Raw genomic sequence first — 16,490 nt, forward strand, 5'->3', positions numbered from 1 at the left:
GAAGGGCGTTGCACGGAAGGTGAGTACTGCGCCACCTATCTCCATGCTCCCCAGACCAATTTCACTCGGTTAGCGTTGCGGCCATTAACTGCAGTTGCCGGTAACACCGGCAACTTTGCTGGCAAACACAATTCCGCCCCCCCCAGTGTCATCATCAAGCACTTCCAGTTCACATATATAGCATTGTCAAATGCAAAATAATGCTCCCTTTACTCTGTCCCAACAATGTGTCTCACACCCAACCTTGGAAGAAAAAACCTGACCAGGTGACATTGTTTTCCTCACACTGTGGCATCTCTGAATGGCAGTGTCAAGTTAGGGTGGTTTTACACTGTTAACCTATGCCCACAAGGAACTGGATTGATACTGCTCCAATTTAGAGCACATAGGACCCTCACAAAGAGAAAACTTTTATCCCACTATTCTGTGCTGGATTTGAACTCAGTACCTGAGGTGAAAAGCCAGTGAACTACGCATTCGTCTTCAATATATTTTCTCAATAAATGTATAAAACATCTTTACTTGTACCCTTTATTTACCTAAAAACTTACTTTAACATTAGAAATTAGAAAAAAATTAGTGCAGAGGTGACGAGACATGCAGATTTTGAAGCTGCAAATGGACATTAAATACTTCAAGTAGTAAGTTTTCATATTTGTATTCAAAAGCCTTTGTGATGTATGAAGTGTATGAAAAACAATTAATTAATTAAGTTGAAGGGACATATAGAGAGGAGGCCATTTGTTAGAAATTAGGGTATCCAAAATATATGGGGTTATGCAAATAACAGTCATAGAGTTATACAGCACAGAAAGATGCTGTCCGTGCCAGCCATCAAGCCGTATCTATTCTAAACCTATTTTCCAGCACTTGGTCCGTAGCCTTGTATGCTATGGCGTGTCAGGTGCTCATCTAAATGCTTCTTGAATGTTGTGAGGGTTTTTTTTTAATTCATTGATGGGATGTGGGCGTCGCTGGCTAGGCCTGCATTTAGTGCCCATCCCTAATTGCCCTTGAGAAGATGGTGGTGAGCCGCCTTCTTGAACCGCTGCAGTCCATATGGTGTAGGTACACCCACAATGCTGTTAGGAAGGGAGTTCCAGGATTTTGGCCCAGCGACAATGAAGGAACGGCGATACAGGTCCAAGTCAGGATGGTGTGTGGCTTGGAGGGGAACTTGTAGGTGGTGATGTTCCCATGCGTCTGCTGCCCTTGTCCCTTGTCCTAAGTGGTAGGGGTCGCGGGTTTGGAAGGTGCTGTTGAAGGAGCTTTGGCGAGTTGCTGCAGTGCATCTTGTAGATGGTACACACTGCAGCCACAGTGCGCCGGTGGTGGAGGGAGTGAATGTTGAAGGTGGTGGATGGAGGGCCAATCAAGCGGGCTGCTTTATCCTGAATGGTGTCGAGCTTCTTGAGTGTTGTTCCTGCCTCTACCACCCTTTCAGGCAGTGAGTTCCAGATTCCAACCACCCTCTGGGTGAAAAAGTTTTTCCTCAAATCCCCTCTAAACCTCCTGCCCCTTACCTTGAAACTATGCCCCAAGGTTATTGACCCCTCTACTAAGGGGAAAAGTTCCTTTCTATCTACCCTATCTATGCCCCTCATAATTTTGTACACCTCAATCAGGTCCCCCCTCAGCCTACTCTGCTCTAAGGAAAACAACCCCAGCCTGTCCAGTCTCTCTTCATAACTGAAGTGCTCCAGCCCAGGGAACATCCTGGTGAATCTCCTCTGCAGCCTCTCCAATGCAATCACATTCTTCCTATAGTGTGGCGACCAGAACTGCACACAGTATTCCAGCTGTGTATAATACTGTGCTTAGATGATTGTATTAGAACTTCAGACAAAAAGGCTCTTCAGACTAGTATTAGAATAACTGGATAGATGCTTAGAATTTGCTTATGTTTTGGTTCCCTGCGGATGTTATAACATTCTGCACCGTGGCTGTGACCTTGTTTCCACATTAGCTGTCTGCTGTGTGTGTGCTAGGAAGGTTGTTGACTGTACCTTTGATTTGGCCAACCAAGCCCAACACCTAGGTTTCTTCCATTATTGCTAATAACCATATTATAATGCTAAGTTAGGATTTTGACTTTGTTTAACAAAGCTACTTTAAAATGTGTAAGTTAATTAAGTATAATGACATAGAATAGAAGATATCTTTGGGAATTTAATAATTCATTCCAAGGTACAATAGTTGCATGAACAGCATGAACATAAATAACTGATAACGAGCAATTACGAACATCTGATGGCCGAGAACGGCATGTCTGACTCCAAACTTGGGACGATAGGGACAAGGGAGTTAAGAGAAATTCCGATGGATAGGCCTTCAAAACGTATCTATATATATAAAAGGATATGTCTGTCTGTCTGTCTCTCTGTCTGTCTCTCTGTCTGTCTATCTCTCTGGCCGGCTATACAATCAAAAGTTATAGAGCGTACCTACACATATGTTATATCAAAAGAAAGCTCATCATTAGGGGACTCTTGTAGGCGTATTTACTTTTTGCTCGGACAAAAATTGTGCCGACGGTCGGACAAAAATTGTGCCGACGGTATCCAAAAAACGTTCAAAATTCCTCTCATTATCCGCTCATTTGCATCGAGTGGGGGCGGGTTCATTGTGTGTGCGGGCGGCCATCCTACAGTTGAGTGACGTGATGATTGACCAATCCTACAGTTCAGTGACCTGACGGTTGACCAATCGGTACGTGTGTGGGCGGGCCTTATCATTCTGAACCGAGGTGAGTCGCCGCCATCTTGATTCCAAACTTTTCATTTCTTTTTCCCACTTTCTGCATGTTTCTTTTCAAATCTACATTTCCAGCAAAAAAAAAGTTGCTTTTAAAACACAAATTGCTTTTTAAAAAAGTTAATTAATTTGTAAATCTTTTCTCTAACATGTAGAATTTTGCTACATTTCACCGTTTTTCCAGGCCTGTAAGCCTGGGCCTCTGTTGCCCAGCCACGCCTGAGCTAGGCACCACCCGTCGCGCTCAACAAGCGGCTCGCGATCGCCGCCATCTTTGTGAAGGCTGGAGGGGGCGGGCCTGAGCCGAGCGTCGCCACCGCCGCCATCTTAGTAAAGGCGGGTGGGGCAGGAGTCAGCGCGCGCGACTTGAGTCCGGCTGGGCCTCACGCGGTAGGTTGCGCGGCGGCGTCTCTCTCTCTGCTCTTGAAGCCGGCTCTGGTGGGGGGCGGGGCTCGGGAGATCGGGGTTCGGCAGATCGGGGCTCGGGGGGGGGCTCGTGAGATCGGGCCTCGGGAGATCGGGGGGGGGGGCGAGCCTCGGGAGATGGGGGGGGCGGGGCTCGGGAGATCGGGCCTCGGGAAATCAGCGCTCGGGAGATCGGGGGGCGAGGCTCAGGAGATCAGGCCTCGTGAGATCGGGCCTCGGGAGGGTGGGGGGCGGGGCTCGGGACATCGGGGGGCAGGACATCGGGAGGCGGGACATCGGGAGATCGGGGGGTGGGACATCGGGAGATCGGGGGCGGGGCTCGGGGACTCCCCCCCCCTCCCCCCCTCCTTCCCCCTTCCCCACCCCTCCCCCTCCTTCCCCCTTCCCTCCCATCGCCGGCAGAGGGGAGAGGGTCTGCTGGCTCCCCCCTCCCTTTCTCCCCCCCTCCTTCCCCCACCTCCCTCTCCTCCCCCCCTTCTCCCCCTTCCCCCCAGTCGCGCTCTCTCTTCCCCCGTCGCTCTCTCTCTTCCCCCCAGTCGCGCTCTCTCTTCCCCCCAGTTGCGCTCTCTCTTCCCCCCAGTCGCTCTCTCTCTCTCTTCCAACAACAACATGCCCTCAAAAATCCCTCGGCACCGCTGGGCACTTCAGCTAGTATACAATAAAGCCTGTGTAATGATTGTGAAGACCCCTCCTGGAGGGGGGATCTTCATCTTGAAGTTGAGACAAATAACTCAACATGCCATTCGGCACCTTGGTTTAGGAAGAAGCCTTACAGGTCAGATAGCCCTGTCCATATCCTACTTTAGACCCACCCCTAAAAAGAGAATAAAAGAAAGACCTAGAGAGCTTTTTCTCAGAGACGGTGAAGGGGTCCAGTACTAACTGCTTGTCATGGTCGTATGGTTTTGCTGTATAATTAGTGTGTTATATTCCATCTTAAACTCTGATTAAACACAATATTCCCACCATATTGGTTTGCAGTTGATCCTGATTATTTGACAGACTAGAGATAAGCTAATATCAACAAATTGGCTATTCTAACAATTGTGTCTGTACCAGATTTTTGCAGGAAGAATCCAATACAAATTCCAATTGACTGCTCTTCCCCAAATCGCCGTTAGGTAGATTAATTTCACAATGTAAACTGAGTGTATGGTTTAGGCTGCAGTTATACTGCAGCTTCCAGTCTCAAAGTTTGGGCATGAAACTGATAATCCAGTCAGCAGATCTGAATTATACTGCCAATTATAGAGGTCCATCACAATTATGTGGCTGGTCCAGTTAAGTTTCTGATCAATAGTGACCTCCCTGGATGTTGATGGTGGGGGATTCGATGATGGTAATGCCATTGAATGTCAAGGGGGCGTCGTTAGGCTCTCCCTTGTTGGAGATGGTCATTGCCTAGCACTTGTGCAGCACAAATGTTACCTGCCACTTATCAGCTCAAGTCTGAATGTTGTCCAGGCCTTGCTGCTTACGGGCACAGACTGCTTCATTATCTGAGGAGTTGCGAATGGAACTGAACACTGTGCAATCATCAGTGAACATCCCCATTTCTGATCCTATGATTGAGGGAAGGTCATTGATGAAGCAGTTTAAGATGGTTTGGCCTAGGACACTGCCCTGAAGAACTCCTGCAGCAAGGTCCTGGGGCTGAGATGATTGGCCTCCAACAACCACAACCATCTTCCTTTGTGCTAGGTATGACTCCAGTCAGTGGAGAGTTTTCCCCCTGATTCCCATTGACTTAAATTTTACTCGGGCTTCTTGATGCCACACTCAGTCAAATGCTGCCTTAATGTCATGGGCAGTCACTCTCACCTCACCTCACCTCTGGAATTCAGCTCTTTTGTCCATATTTGGACCAAGGCTGTAATGAGGTCTGGAGCATCGGTGAACAGGTTATTGTAAGTAAGTGCTGCTTGATAGCACTGTCGACAACACCTTCCATCACTTTGCCGATAATTGAGAGTAGGCTGATGAGGCGGGAATTGACCAGATTAGATTTGTCCTTTTTTTTTGGACAGGACATACCACTTTGTCGGGTAGATGCCAGTGTTGTAGCTGTACTGGAACAGCTTGACTAGACGGGCGGCTAGTTCTGTAGCACAAGTCTTCTGTACTACAACCGGGGTGTTGTCGCAGCCCATAGCCTTTGCTGTATCCAGTCCACTCAGCTGTCTCTTGATATTACATGGAGTGAATCGAATTGGCTGAAGACCGGCTTCTGTGATGGTGGAGACCTCAGGAGGATACCAAGATGAATCATTCACTCGGCACTTCTGGTTGAAAATGGTTGCAAACGCCTTGTCTTTTGCACTCTAGTGCTGGGCTCCATCATCACTGAGGCTGGAGATGTTCATGGAGTCTCCTCCTCCCCTTAGTTGTTTAATTATCCACCACCATTCATGACTGGATGTGGCAGGACTACAGAGCTTTGATCTGATCCGTTGGTTGTGGTATCACTTATATAACATGCTGCTTCCGCTATTTAGCATGCTTGTGTTGTAGCTTCACCAGGTTGGTACCTCATATTTTTTTTTTTAAGTACGCCTGGTTTTGAGTTGCTAGATCTGTTAATCTATCCCATTTAGCATGGTGGTATTACCATACAACATGATGGAGGACGTCCTCAGTGTGAAGATAGGACTTTGTCTCCACAAGGACTGTGCAGTGGTCATTCCTACCAATACTGTCATGGATAGATGCAACTGCGACAGGTAGGTTGGTGAGGATGAGCTCAACACCTGCTGCAAGCCTAGTCTGGCAGCTATGTCCTTCAGGACTCAGCCAGCTCAGTCAGTAGTGGTGCTACTGAGCCACTCTTGGAGATGGACACTGAAGTCCCCCACCCAGAGTACATTCTGTGCCCTTGCTACCCTCAGTGTTCAACATGGAAGAGTACTTATTCATCAGCTGAGAGAGGGCAGTAGTTGGTAATCAGCAGGAGGTTTGACCTGATGCCATGAGACTTCATGGGGTCCGGAGTCAATGTTGAGGACTCCCAGGGCCACTCCCTCCAGACTGTATACCACTGTGCCGCCACCTCTGGTGGGTCTGTCCTGCCAGTGGGATAGGACATACCCAGGGATGGTAATGGAGAAGTCTGGGACATTGGCTGAAAGGTATGATTCTGTGAATATGACTGTCAGGCTGTTGCTGGACTAGTCTGTAGGACAGCTCACCCAATTTTGGCACAAGTCCCCAGATGTACAGAGTACAGATACAAAGCAGATACAAGATTTACAGCACGGTAATCATTACTCAAATACTGGTCTTGGTTAATCATTACAGTGATTTCTATGTAGTTTGCTGATGTATTACATATGGTGCAAACCCTCAAAGGTAATCTCATTAATATTGTCAGCCAAACCTAATAGTTGTAATTCATGTTACACATGTTCTTGTCTCTGTACACCCTGAACAACTATTAAGTAGCTTAAGGCCCCAAAATTCCTGGGTTGGGGAAAGGACGCAAGTCAGCAACTGTGCCTTTGCGGGAAAAAGAACTTTGGACAGGGCTAATGTATGCCGAGGTTCCGCTGCTGACGTGGTCCAGCATAAATCCTGTTGAGTTTTTAGGACACAGTGAAGAAGCACCTACTCTCCAAGTGGCAGCCACAAGCAAATGACAGAATTATATTTGGGATGACATTCCCCCCTCCAAATCTCAGTACTTCCTCCTTCCCATCTGCCCTCGATAATCTGTATCACTATTTAACACGTGCAGACTACTTGGACCTGTTCACGAAGATGGAAATACTTGTTTAAAGGGACTCTGCTCAACTGAGATTACTTGAGGAGACTTTTGGCCACATTGCAGGGAACTGAAAAAGGTTTTTTCACTGTTATACTCAGGAAACATTCGCCTACATTCTGCATTAACTTTGGAAAGCATTATATTTCAAGAGAATTAGTGAGCTAGTAAATAAGGCTCCACAATGGGCTTCTCACTGGGAATCTCACTTAGTGCGATTATATATACTGGAGGAAGAGTAGTTGGAAGCAGTAAAGGAATCCAGACTGGAGCACCTGAGGAGAGCCAGACCATCCCAGCATTACCCATCCAGCAGGATTTATAGTTCTAGGTGCACTTTCTAAGACCTTTCCCAAAACCTTTGTCTCAAGATGCTGCACTTTAATCATGAAGGTTTGGAGCAGCTCTGTTTGCGAGTGCAACCATGGTCCATAGCACGGGCAGCACTGATTCTGGCAGAGAAAGTGACCACAACTCTCAACCTTTATGCCAAAGGCTCATTTCAGGGAGCCAGATGGGGACTTATGCCAGATCATCCAATTTGCTGTGCATTGCTCTATATGACAAGTCACCAACACTGTCTTTGCTGGGGCACCTGAATTTATACAATTCGACAGTGCTGCCAGACAGATTACTGAGAGGGCTGTCAAATGTTTTTGGAGTTGTCAGATTCCCTAGAGTTTTGGAAGCTACTGATTACACTCATGTGGCATTGCACGCTCCAAGTTTAAATCCCCATATTTATATGAACTGCAAAGGCTTCCATTCCCTATATGTGCAGCTCATTTGCAATGACAGGCACAACTTCTTGCATGTGATTTCACAACATGCTGGGAGTGACTATGATGTGCTTATACTTCACCAATTTAATGACCCAGCTCTATTTTAACAGCTCCTCCTGGTGTCCTGGCCAATATTTATCCTTCAACCAACATCACTAAAAAACAGATTAACTGCTCATGTATCTCATTGTGGGACCTTGCTATGCACAAATTAGCTGTCGCCTGACCCTAAGTTGCAACAGCGACTACACTTCAAAAGTACTTAATTGACTGTAAAGCACTTTGGGACATCCTGAGGCCATGAAAGGCGCTGTATAAATGCAGGTTCTTTCTTTATTCTAACATTTCTTCTATGTGCCACCTGAGGACCAGAGGTCTGAGATGCAGACAGCTGATGGAAGTGACCCTTCTGTCAGGGCCTCCAAGTCCTGGAGTGGACAGGGGACAGGTTGACTGTTTGACATGGGCTTCTTGTTAGCCTAGTCCTGCAAAGATGAAGGTTTCTGCGCGGAGCTGCTGGAGTGCCCCATGTTCTGCTGCCATGAGGGGAAGCAGTCTCTGTAGCACACACACTAGCTACTCGACTGGTACTGGGAAGAGAGTTCTGATTACTTTGATCAACAACAACTTATATTTATATAGCACCTTTAAGGTAGTAAAGCATCCCAAGGCGCTTCACAGGAGTGTTATAAGACAAAAAAATTGACACCGAGCCACATAAGAAATTAGGGCAGATGACCAAAATCTTGGTTCAAAGAGGTAGGATTTAAGGAGCATCTTAAAGGAGGAAAGCGAGGTAGAGAGGCGGAGAGGTTTAGGGAGGGATTTCCAGAGCTTAGGGCCTAGGCAGCTGAAGGCACGACCACTGATGGTTGAACGATTATAATCAGGGATGCTCAAACGGGCAGAATTAGAGGAGCGCAGATATCTCGGGGGGTTGTGGATTTGAAGGAGATTACAGAGATAGGGAGGGGCGAGGCCATGGAGGGATTTGAAAATAAGGATGAGAATTTTGAAATCAAGGTGTTGCTTAACCGGGAGCCAATGTAGGTCAGCGAGCACAGGGGTGATGGGTGGACGGGACTTGGTACAAGTTAGGACACGGGCAGCCGAGTTTTGGATGACCTCAAGTTTACGTAGGGTGGAATGTGGGAGGCCAGCCGGGGGAACGGTGGGAGAATGGACCTCACCGGTTCAGAAAAGTTCTTAAACCCTTAAAGGCCAACTGAATATCCTTTAGTCTCTCTGAGATGTGCCCCATATACTGTGCGATCTGTTTGACATTGACCTCTGGACAGTTCTCCAGGAAATGCCGTCTTCATTCAGTGCTTTCACATTGAGTTGGCTGACTTGCCTGGATCTCTGATGAAGCAGGGGAAGGTTGCAGATGCTCCTGCAGCTGCCAGTTTCTTCAGGCTGCCCTACAATGAGCTGAAACGTCTCAGATGGTGGTGCAAATAGTCAGTGGACTGCACCACTATTCCAGCCTTCTGCTACACATCTTGGGAGAGGCCATTCTGTACCTCCATGTGTGTTTAATGCTGTGCTTGCATTTTTCTCTTCACAGCAGGGCCCACAGATCATCATCCATGGGTTCTGCAATCAGCAGCTGACATATATTGTGCCCAATAATTGTAATTGCTTCCTTTTCAAACGATGTTAGATGTCAGATTTGTGTATTTTCTCCCCCAGCGGCCTGATATTCTCTGGCATTGTGTGCCATCTTCTTATACAAGAGGAATGCAGAGTGTTAATTGGCTGCTGTCATCTACTTATCCTACAGTCACAATCAATCAGGATTCGGGGAATGGATCTTAGCAATAGCAGGAGTAAGGGAGCAAGGACCTAGGATGAGAGATTTCAATGTGCCAGCATGCTTTACAGGATGTGATACATTGACATGAGTCTTGCTGAGTGACTTTGCTTCTGGGACAAAGAACCAGATGCCATGTGATATTTCAAAGAGCAATGCTTGACTATTGTGCCAGGGGTACTCATTTCCTTCTCTGTGATTCAATTCACTGCTCTCTTCATCTGAAAACATCCTTACCTTTGCATTGCTCTTTGAAATATCACATGGCATCTGGTTCTTTGTCCCAGAAGCAAAGTCACTCAGCAAGACTCATGTCAATGTATCACATCCTGTAAAGCATGCTGGCACATTGAAATCTCTCATCCTAGGTCCTTTGCTGACTTAATGAAGTCATCAAACTTCCTCTGATACATGTAAGGAGGGGGGGCCCTTGAGGTTCTAGAGGTCTCACTCCCAGCTACAGCCACCTCCTTCCACATAGAAACATAGAAACATAGAGATAGGAACAGGAGTAGGCCATTCGGCCCTTCGAGCCTGCTCCGCCATTCAATGAGATCATGGCTGATCTTCATCTGAGATCTTAGCTGATCTTACCAGTTCAGTACCCCGTCCCCGCCTTTTCTCCGTAACCCTTAATCCCCTTAGCCTTCAGAAATATATCCAATTCTCTCTTGAAAATATTTATTGAATTAGCCTTCACAGCCCTCTGTGGCAGGGAATTCCACAGGCTCACCACTCTTTGAGTGAAGAAATTCTTCCTCATCTCTGTTTTAAATGATTTGCCCGCTATTTTTAGACTGTGGCCCCTGGTTCTGTGCTCCCCTGCCATTGGAAACATTCTCTCTGAATTCAGCCTGTCCAGGCCTGCCATAATTTTATATGTTTCGATGAGATCCCCTCTCAATCTTCTAAACTCCAGTGAGTACAAGCCCAAACTATTCAATCTCTCCTCGTAGGTCATTCCCGCCATTCCAGGTATCAGCCTGGTGAATCGCCGCTGCACTCTTTCCATGGCAAGAACGTCCTTCCGCAGATGGGGCGACCAAAACTGTACACAATACTCCAGATGCGGTCTCACCAGCACCTTGTACAGCTGTAGTAAGGTATCCCTATTCCTATACTCGAACCCCCTTGATATGAAGGCCAACATACCATTTGCCTTCTTAATCGCCTGTTGCACCTGCATGCTCTCCTTCAGTGACTGGTGCACAAGAACACCCAGGTCCCTCTGCACTTCCCCATCTCCCAATCTATTGCCATTTAGATAATAATCTACCCTCCTGTTTTTACCCCCAAAGTGGATAACCTCGCATTTATCCACATTATAGTGCATCTGCCACGTATCCGCCCATTCCCCCAACCTGTCCAAATCGCACTGTAGCCTCCTGACATCCTCATCAGAGCCCACCCCTCCTCCTAGTTTAGTGTCGTCAGCGAATTTGGAAATATTGCATCCAATTCCCTGATCCAGATCATTTATATATATTGTGAACAGCTGGGGTCCCAGGACAGATCCTTGCGGCACCCCGCTGGTCACTGCCTGCCACTCCGAAAACGAGCCGTTTATTCCAACTCTCTGTTTTCTATCCGCCAGCCAGTTCTCTATCCACGTTAATACTTTGCCCCCAATCCCATGAGCCTTAATTTTGCATGATAGTCTTTTGTGTGGAACCTTATCGAAGGCTTTCTGGAAGTCAAGGTACACCACATCCACTGGCTCTCCCCCATCTATTTTACCAGTTACTTCCTCAAAAAATTCCAGCAGATTAGTCAAACACGATTTACCCTTTGTAAATCCATGTTGACTCTGTCCGATCCTTTCCCCATTTGTCAAGTGCTCCGCTATTTTATCCTTAATAATGGACTCTAGCATTTTGCCCACAACCGATGTAAGGCTTACTGGTCTATAATTCCCTGCTTTCTCTCTACCCCCCTTTTTAAATATTGGGGTAACATTAGCTACCCTCCAATCCACGGGTACTGTTCCCGAGTCAATGGAGTTCCGGAAGATGATCCTTAGAGCATCTGCTATCTCCAGGGCCACCTCCTTAAGTACCCTAGGATGTAGTTTATCAGGCCCCGGGGATTTGTCGGCCTTCAGTCCCCTCAACTTACCCAACACCATATCCCTAGAGATACTAATTTCTGTCAGCTCCTCCCTCTCATTAGTCCCTATGTTTGCCGTTATTCCTGGGAGGTTATTTGTGTCCTCCTTTGTGAATACAGAACCAAAGTATGAGTTTAATTGGTCTGCCATTTCCTTATTCTCCATTATATATTCTCCCGAATCGGACTGCAAGGGACCGACTTGGGATTTTACCAGTCTTTTCCTCCTGATATACCGATAAAAGCTTTTGCAGTCTGTCTTTATGTTTGCTGCAAGTTTACTTTCGTATTCTATTTTCCCCTTCCTGATTAATCCCTTTGTCCTCTTTTGCTGTATCCTGTACTGCCCCCAATCTTCCGGTCTGGTGCTTTTTTTTGCCAGTTGATATGCCCTTTTTTTTGATTTTATGCTGTCCCTAATTTCCCTCGTTATCCACGGTTGAGCCACCTTTTTAGGTTTATTTTTATGCCAAACCGGTATAAACATGTTCTGGAATTCTTCCATTCTATCTTTGAATGCTTGCCATTGTCTATCCACTGTCAATCCCCCCAGAAACACCACCCAATCAATCTTACCCAATTCCCGTCTCATACCCTCGTAATTCCCTTTATTTAAGTTCTGGACCTTAGTCTCTGATGCAATTTCCTCACTCTCCATCTCGACTGAGAGCTCGATCATATTATGATCGCTCTGACCCAAGGGGCCTCGTACAAGAAGATTGTTGATAAGTCCCTTCTCATTGCACAATACCCAGTCTAAAATGGCCTGATCTCGAGTCGGCTCCTCGACATATTGGTCCAGATAACCGTCCCGAAAACATTCCAGGAATTCCTCCTCCTCAGAATTTTTACTAATTTGGGTAGTCCAATCAATATGTAAATTAAAGTCACCCATGATGACAGCTGTGCTCTTATCGCACGCTTCTCTAATTTCCCTTTTTATGCCTTCCCTCACCTCCATATTACTATTTGGAGGCCTATATATCACACCCACTAACGTTTTCCTCCCCTTGCTATTTCTCATTTCTACCCATACAGATTCTGTTTCATCCGAGTTAATATCCTTCCTTTCCATTGCATTAATCCCCTCCTTTACCAGCAATGCTACCCCACCTCCCCTACCTTTTTGCCGATCCTTCCTAAATATTGTATATCCCTGGATGTTAAGTTCCCAGCCTTGCCCACCCTGCAGCCACGTTTCTGTAATCCCAATCAAATCATACTTGTTTACCTCTATTTCCACAACTAATTCATCCACCTTGTTCCTAATGCTTCTAGCATTAAGATACAAAGCCTTCAGGCTTGCTTTTTTCACACTCTCATTATGAATTAGTTTGGCCCTTTGTGTTTCTCTCCTTTGCTTATTGCTTCTCACCTTTCTACCATCTATTTCTGACTTCATATGACTTCCCTCTTTTCCACTATCTAGGTTCCCATCCCCCTGCCAAATTAGTTTAAATCCTCCCGAACCGCCCTAGAAAATATTACCCCGAGGACATCGGCTCCCTCACAGCTCAGGTGTAGACCGTCCCCTTGGTACAGGTCACTCCTCCCCAAGAACTGGTTCCAATGCCTCAAGAATTTAAATCCCTCTCCCTTGCACCACTGCTCAAGCCACGTATTTAGCTTATCTATCTTACTCTCTCTAAACTTATTAGCTCGTGGCACTGGTAGCAATCCAGAGATTACTACCTTTGAGGTCCTACTTTTCAATTTAGCTCCTAACTCCCTAAATTCAGCTTGTAGGACCTCCTCCCTCTTTTTACCTACATCGTTGGTACCTACATGTACCACGACAACTGGCTGATCCCCCTCCCCCTTCAGAATGCTCTGCACCCGCTCCGAGACATCCTTGACCCTTGCACCAGGGAGGCAACATACCATCTTGGAGTCTCGGTCTCGGCCACAGAAACTCCTATCTATCCCCCTTACAATTGAATCCCCTATCACTATAGCCCTATCCCTTTTTTTCCCACCCTTCTGTGCAGCAGAGCCAGTCATGGTGCCCTGAACCTGGCTGCTGGTGCCTTCCCCTGATAAGTCATCTCCCCCAACAGTACCCAAAACGGTAAACCTGTTTTGGAGGGAGATGACCGCAGGTGACTCCTGCACTACCTTCCTGCCTTTACCCTGCCTTTTGGTCACCCATTTACTGTCTGAGCTAGCCTTTACCTGCGGTGTGACCAACTCACTGAATGTGCTATCCACAACATCCTCAGCATCGCGTATGCTCCAGAGTGAGTCCATTCGCAGCTCCAGCGCCGCCATGCGGTCTGCTAGGAGCTGCAGCTGGACACACTTCCTGCACACATAGTTGTCAGGGACAGTGTCCCTGATTTCCCACATGGCACAGGAGAAGCATGACAGGAGAAGCATGACACATGGTCCATGCTGTTATATCTGACGACTTCTTCCTTGTACTCCAACAATGGCATACCTCCATTCTCTAATTTGCGATAGCAGCACTTCCATATCAGCCTCAGAGAATTTATATGCTGGCCATTTCCTTCTACCACATCAGACATTTCAATTCCTCTTCCAAGAGCTCAACCTGTTAACCTGCAGCCCTTTAAATAAGGAAGTTGTGCACTTGCTCCACTCCCTTCCTGAATTCTCCTCCCCAACATATCTGGCCTGCTGCTGATGGGACTCACGCCCTTGTCTCACCAGCATTACTGAAATTAGCGGACTCCTCGGGAGTCACCTTCCTCGGATTTTGGAGTACATTAGTCCGACTCCACTGATGCTGCTGCATTGGGGATCCAGGAAGTTCCAGATCAAACAATTCTTCATTTTATAGGTGCTGAATGATTCCATGTGATGCATAAATAGTCTACATGTGCCAAAAAACCTTGAATACAAGAAGCCAGCTGTTCATTCTGAAGTAGATTCCCATTCATCTACTGACATTTTTAGCAGAAAGGAGGACATTTTCTGTTTACCATAATGCAGGAATGTCAGCTCAAATTGTTTGAATGATGTTTCTTGTTTGTCCAAATATATTTATTGACTTGATTCTTTCCCTCCCCCACCCAAAATTTGCTTTTATTGAGTTCACATTTTGCTACGTATGTTGCATTAGAAATTTACTGTTAATGTGTACTAAATATAATCAGGGTAGAATTAGACTTATTGCACAGAATACCATCAAAGTGAAAACAGAAAACTGAGAGGAAGTTGGTCAGCATCTAGAAAAAGTGTTTCTACCTGAAACATTAAGCTACCGTTTCTAGTTTTAGATTATAACACAACTTTTGTGCATTTCCAGAATCGTTATTTTTGTTTCTGGTTTCCGGCATTTGGGTGTTTTTTTTCTTTTCATCTTATTTTGGTACCACTACTTTTATCACCTGAGCCAATAAAAGTTTATGGCCGCGAAAGTCGGTATGTTAGCCTGGTGGGGGTGCTAACGGGGTGTTAAGGGGTTAGCGCCCGGGCACAGTGAATGCAGCAACACCCGCGAACTTCAGTGCCAGTTTAGCGCCTGGGCCTCTAGTGCCTCGCAGATCGTGATGTCATAAAGTGCTCAGCGCCCCGTCATCGCCCTGGATGGGAAATTGATTCTCGCCCCCTGCTTTATGGCCTCATGCCAACAATGCTAGCAAGAGGAGGCGTTGTGGACTCGGCTGGTCGCTTCGGGAGCGGTAATTAAAGAGAATGCTTTTCAGCTAGTGCAACCTTTATTATTTGCACCAGTCTGGTGCCTGCGCAAAGTTTTTAATGTTTCATTGGTGCAAGATGTCCAAGCCCTCCACTTTGTGAGAGTGTTTGGGGTTGTAATGGCAGTTGCGCAGGTCGCCTTGCAAAACGGAACTGATGACAACTAGCTTGTGCAGCATCGTTGGCCCTTCCCTTTAAGCCTCTGTGATGAAAGAGTGCCGTTTACAATGTGCTCGAAGTTGTTGCGCTCTGCCGCTACCACCCCGCTCTCGAACTTTAGCGCCCTAAGAGGTTAATGCTTGATTTAGCGCTCCACTTCCCTCTTGGAGCGCTAAAACTGAATTTTGTGGGAGGCGAGAATGATTAGCACCTGGCGCTAATTTTTCAACTTTTAAAGTAACGGGGTCTATACCAAATTTTGAATGTTAAAAGACATACTTGTTTTACAATACACAAATTAAAACCTAAGGCTACACCTTTATATAACGATGCATCACTTACCTAAAAAGCGTTTGCACATTCACAATAGTTTTAGCATCCGCCATGTAATCTTCCTCGGCGCTCATTGTGCTTTCTTTGTCAACCACAACCATATTGGCAGCAAATGTCACCCCACACCTTAGCAGATCATCTAGGCTTTTGGACAGGAAACAGGTGAAAATTAGAGCAATATATCAACTGTCCCTGGATTGGTCATGAATGAATATGCAACAGAGAGTACTAGACCTATCTAAAGTTGTTATATAATGGCTAATGATCAATGCAAAGTTATTGGAATAGTGTTTGAACAATACTTATCAACACATAAAACAATGACGTAATGTGAAGATGTCACAGCAATTAGGATGTTATTTTACACCTTCATGATAAAAATGTCGATTTCTTCCCATTCTTGCCCTCACAAAAAAAAATTGACAATTGAGTGTTCTATTTTCTGTAATTATTTTTCCTTTTGTTAATTTAGTTGAAGCGAATGTTAAAACCACAGATCTTCCACACCCACGCCATACAATAATAATTAGCAACCATCGAAAATGCTGGAAAGACTCAGCGTGTCAGTCAGCACCTGTGGAGAGAACAGACAGCTTAACGGTTCAGGTATAGGCCCTGTATATGGCATGGGAATTCAACGAAATTTGGGACTGGACAGGCAAAGATTCAAGTGGATCTGGGTAAATTTTGATGCATTTGG

At 46.1% G+C, this 16,490-nt stretch overlaps 1 protein-coding gene across 1 annotated transcript in view; it reads right to left on the minus strand.

The window, feature by feature from the left end:
* kcnt2a (potassium channel, subfamily T, member 2a) overlaps positions 1-15,928 on the minus strand; it is a 163,510-nt gene extending 147,582 nt beyond the window's left edge. The window contains exon 1 of the mRNA XM_085982388.1: positions 15,800-15,928. Within this exon, the coding sequence (XP_085838514.1) occupies positions 15,800-15,891 (92 nt within the window). The 5' untranslated portion in view covers positions 15,892-15,928. The remainder of the gene's footprint in view (positions 1-15,799) is intronic.
* Positions 15,929-16,490: the final 562 nt, after the last annotated feature.

The sequence above is a fragment of the Somniosus microcephalus genome, chromosome 3, assembly GCF_052327205.1.
Source record: "Somniosus microcephalus isolate GS21.2 chromosome 3, FLI_Smic_1.0, whole genome shotgun sequence".
Lineage (NCBI taxonomy): Eukaryota > Metazoa > Chordata > Chondrichthyes > Squaliformes > Somniosidae > Somniosus > Somniosus microcephalus.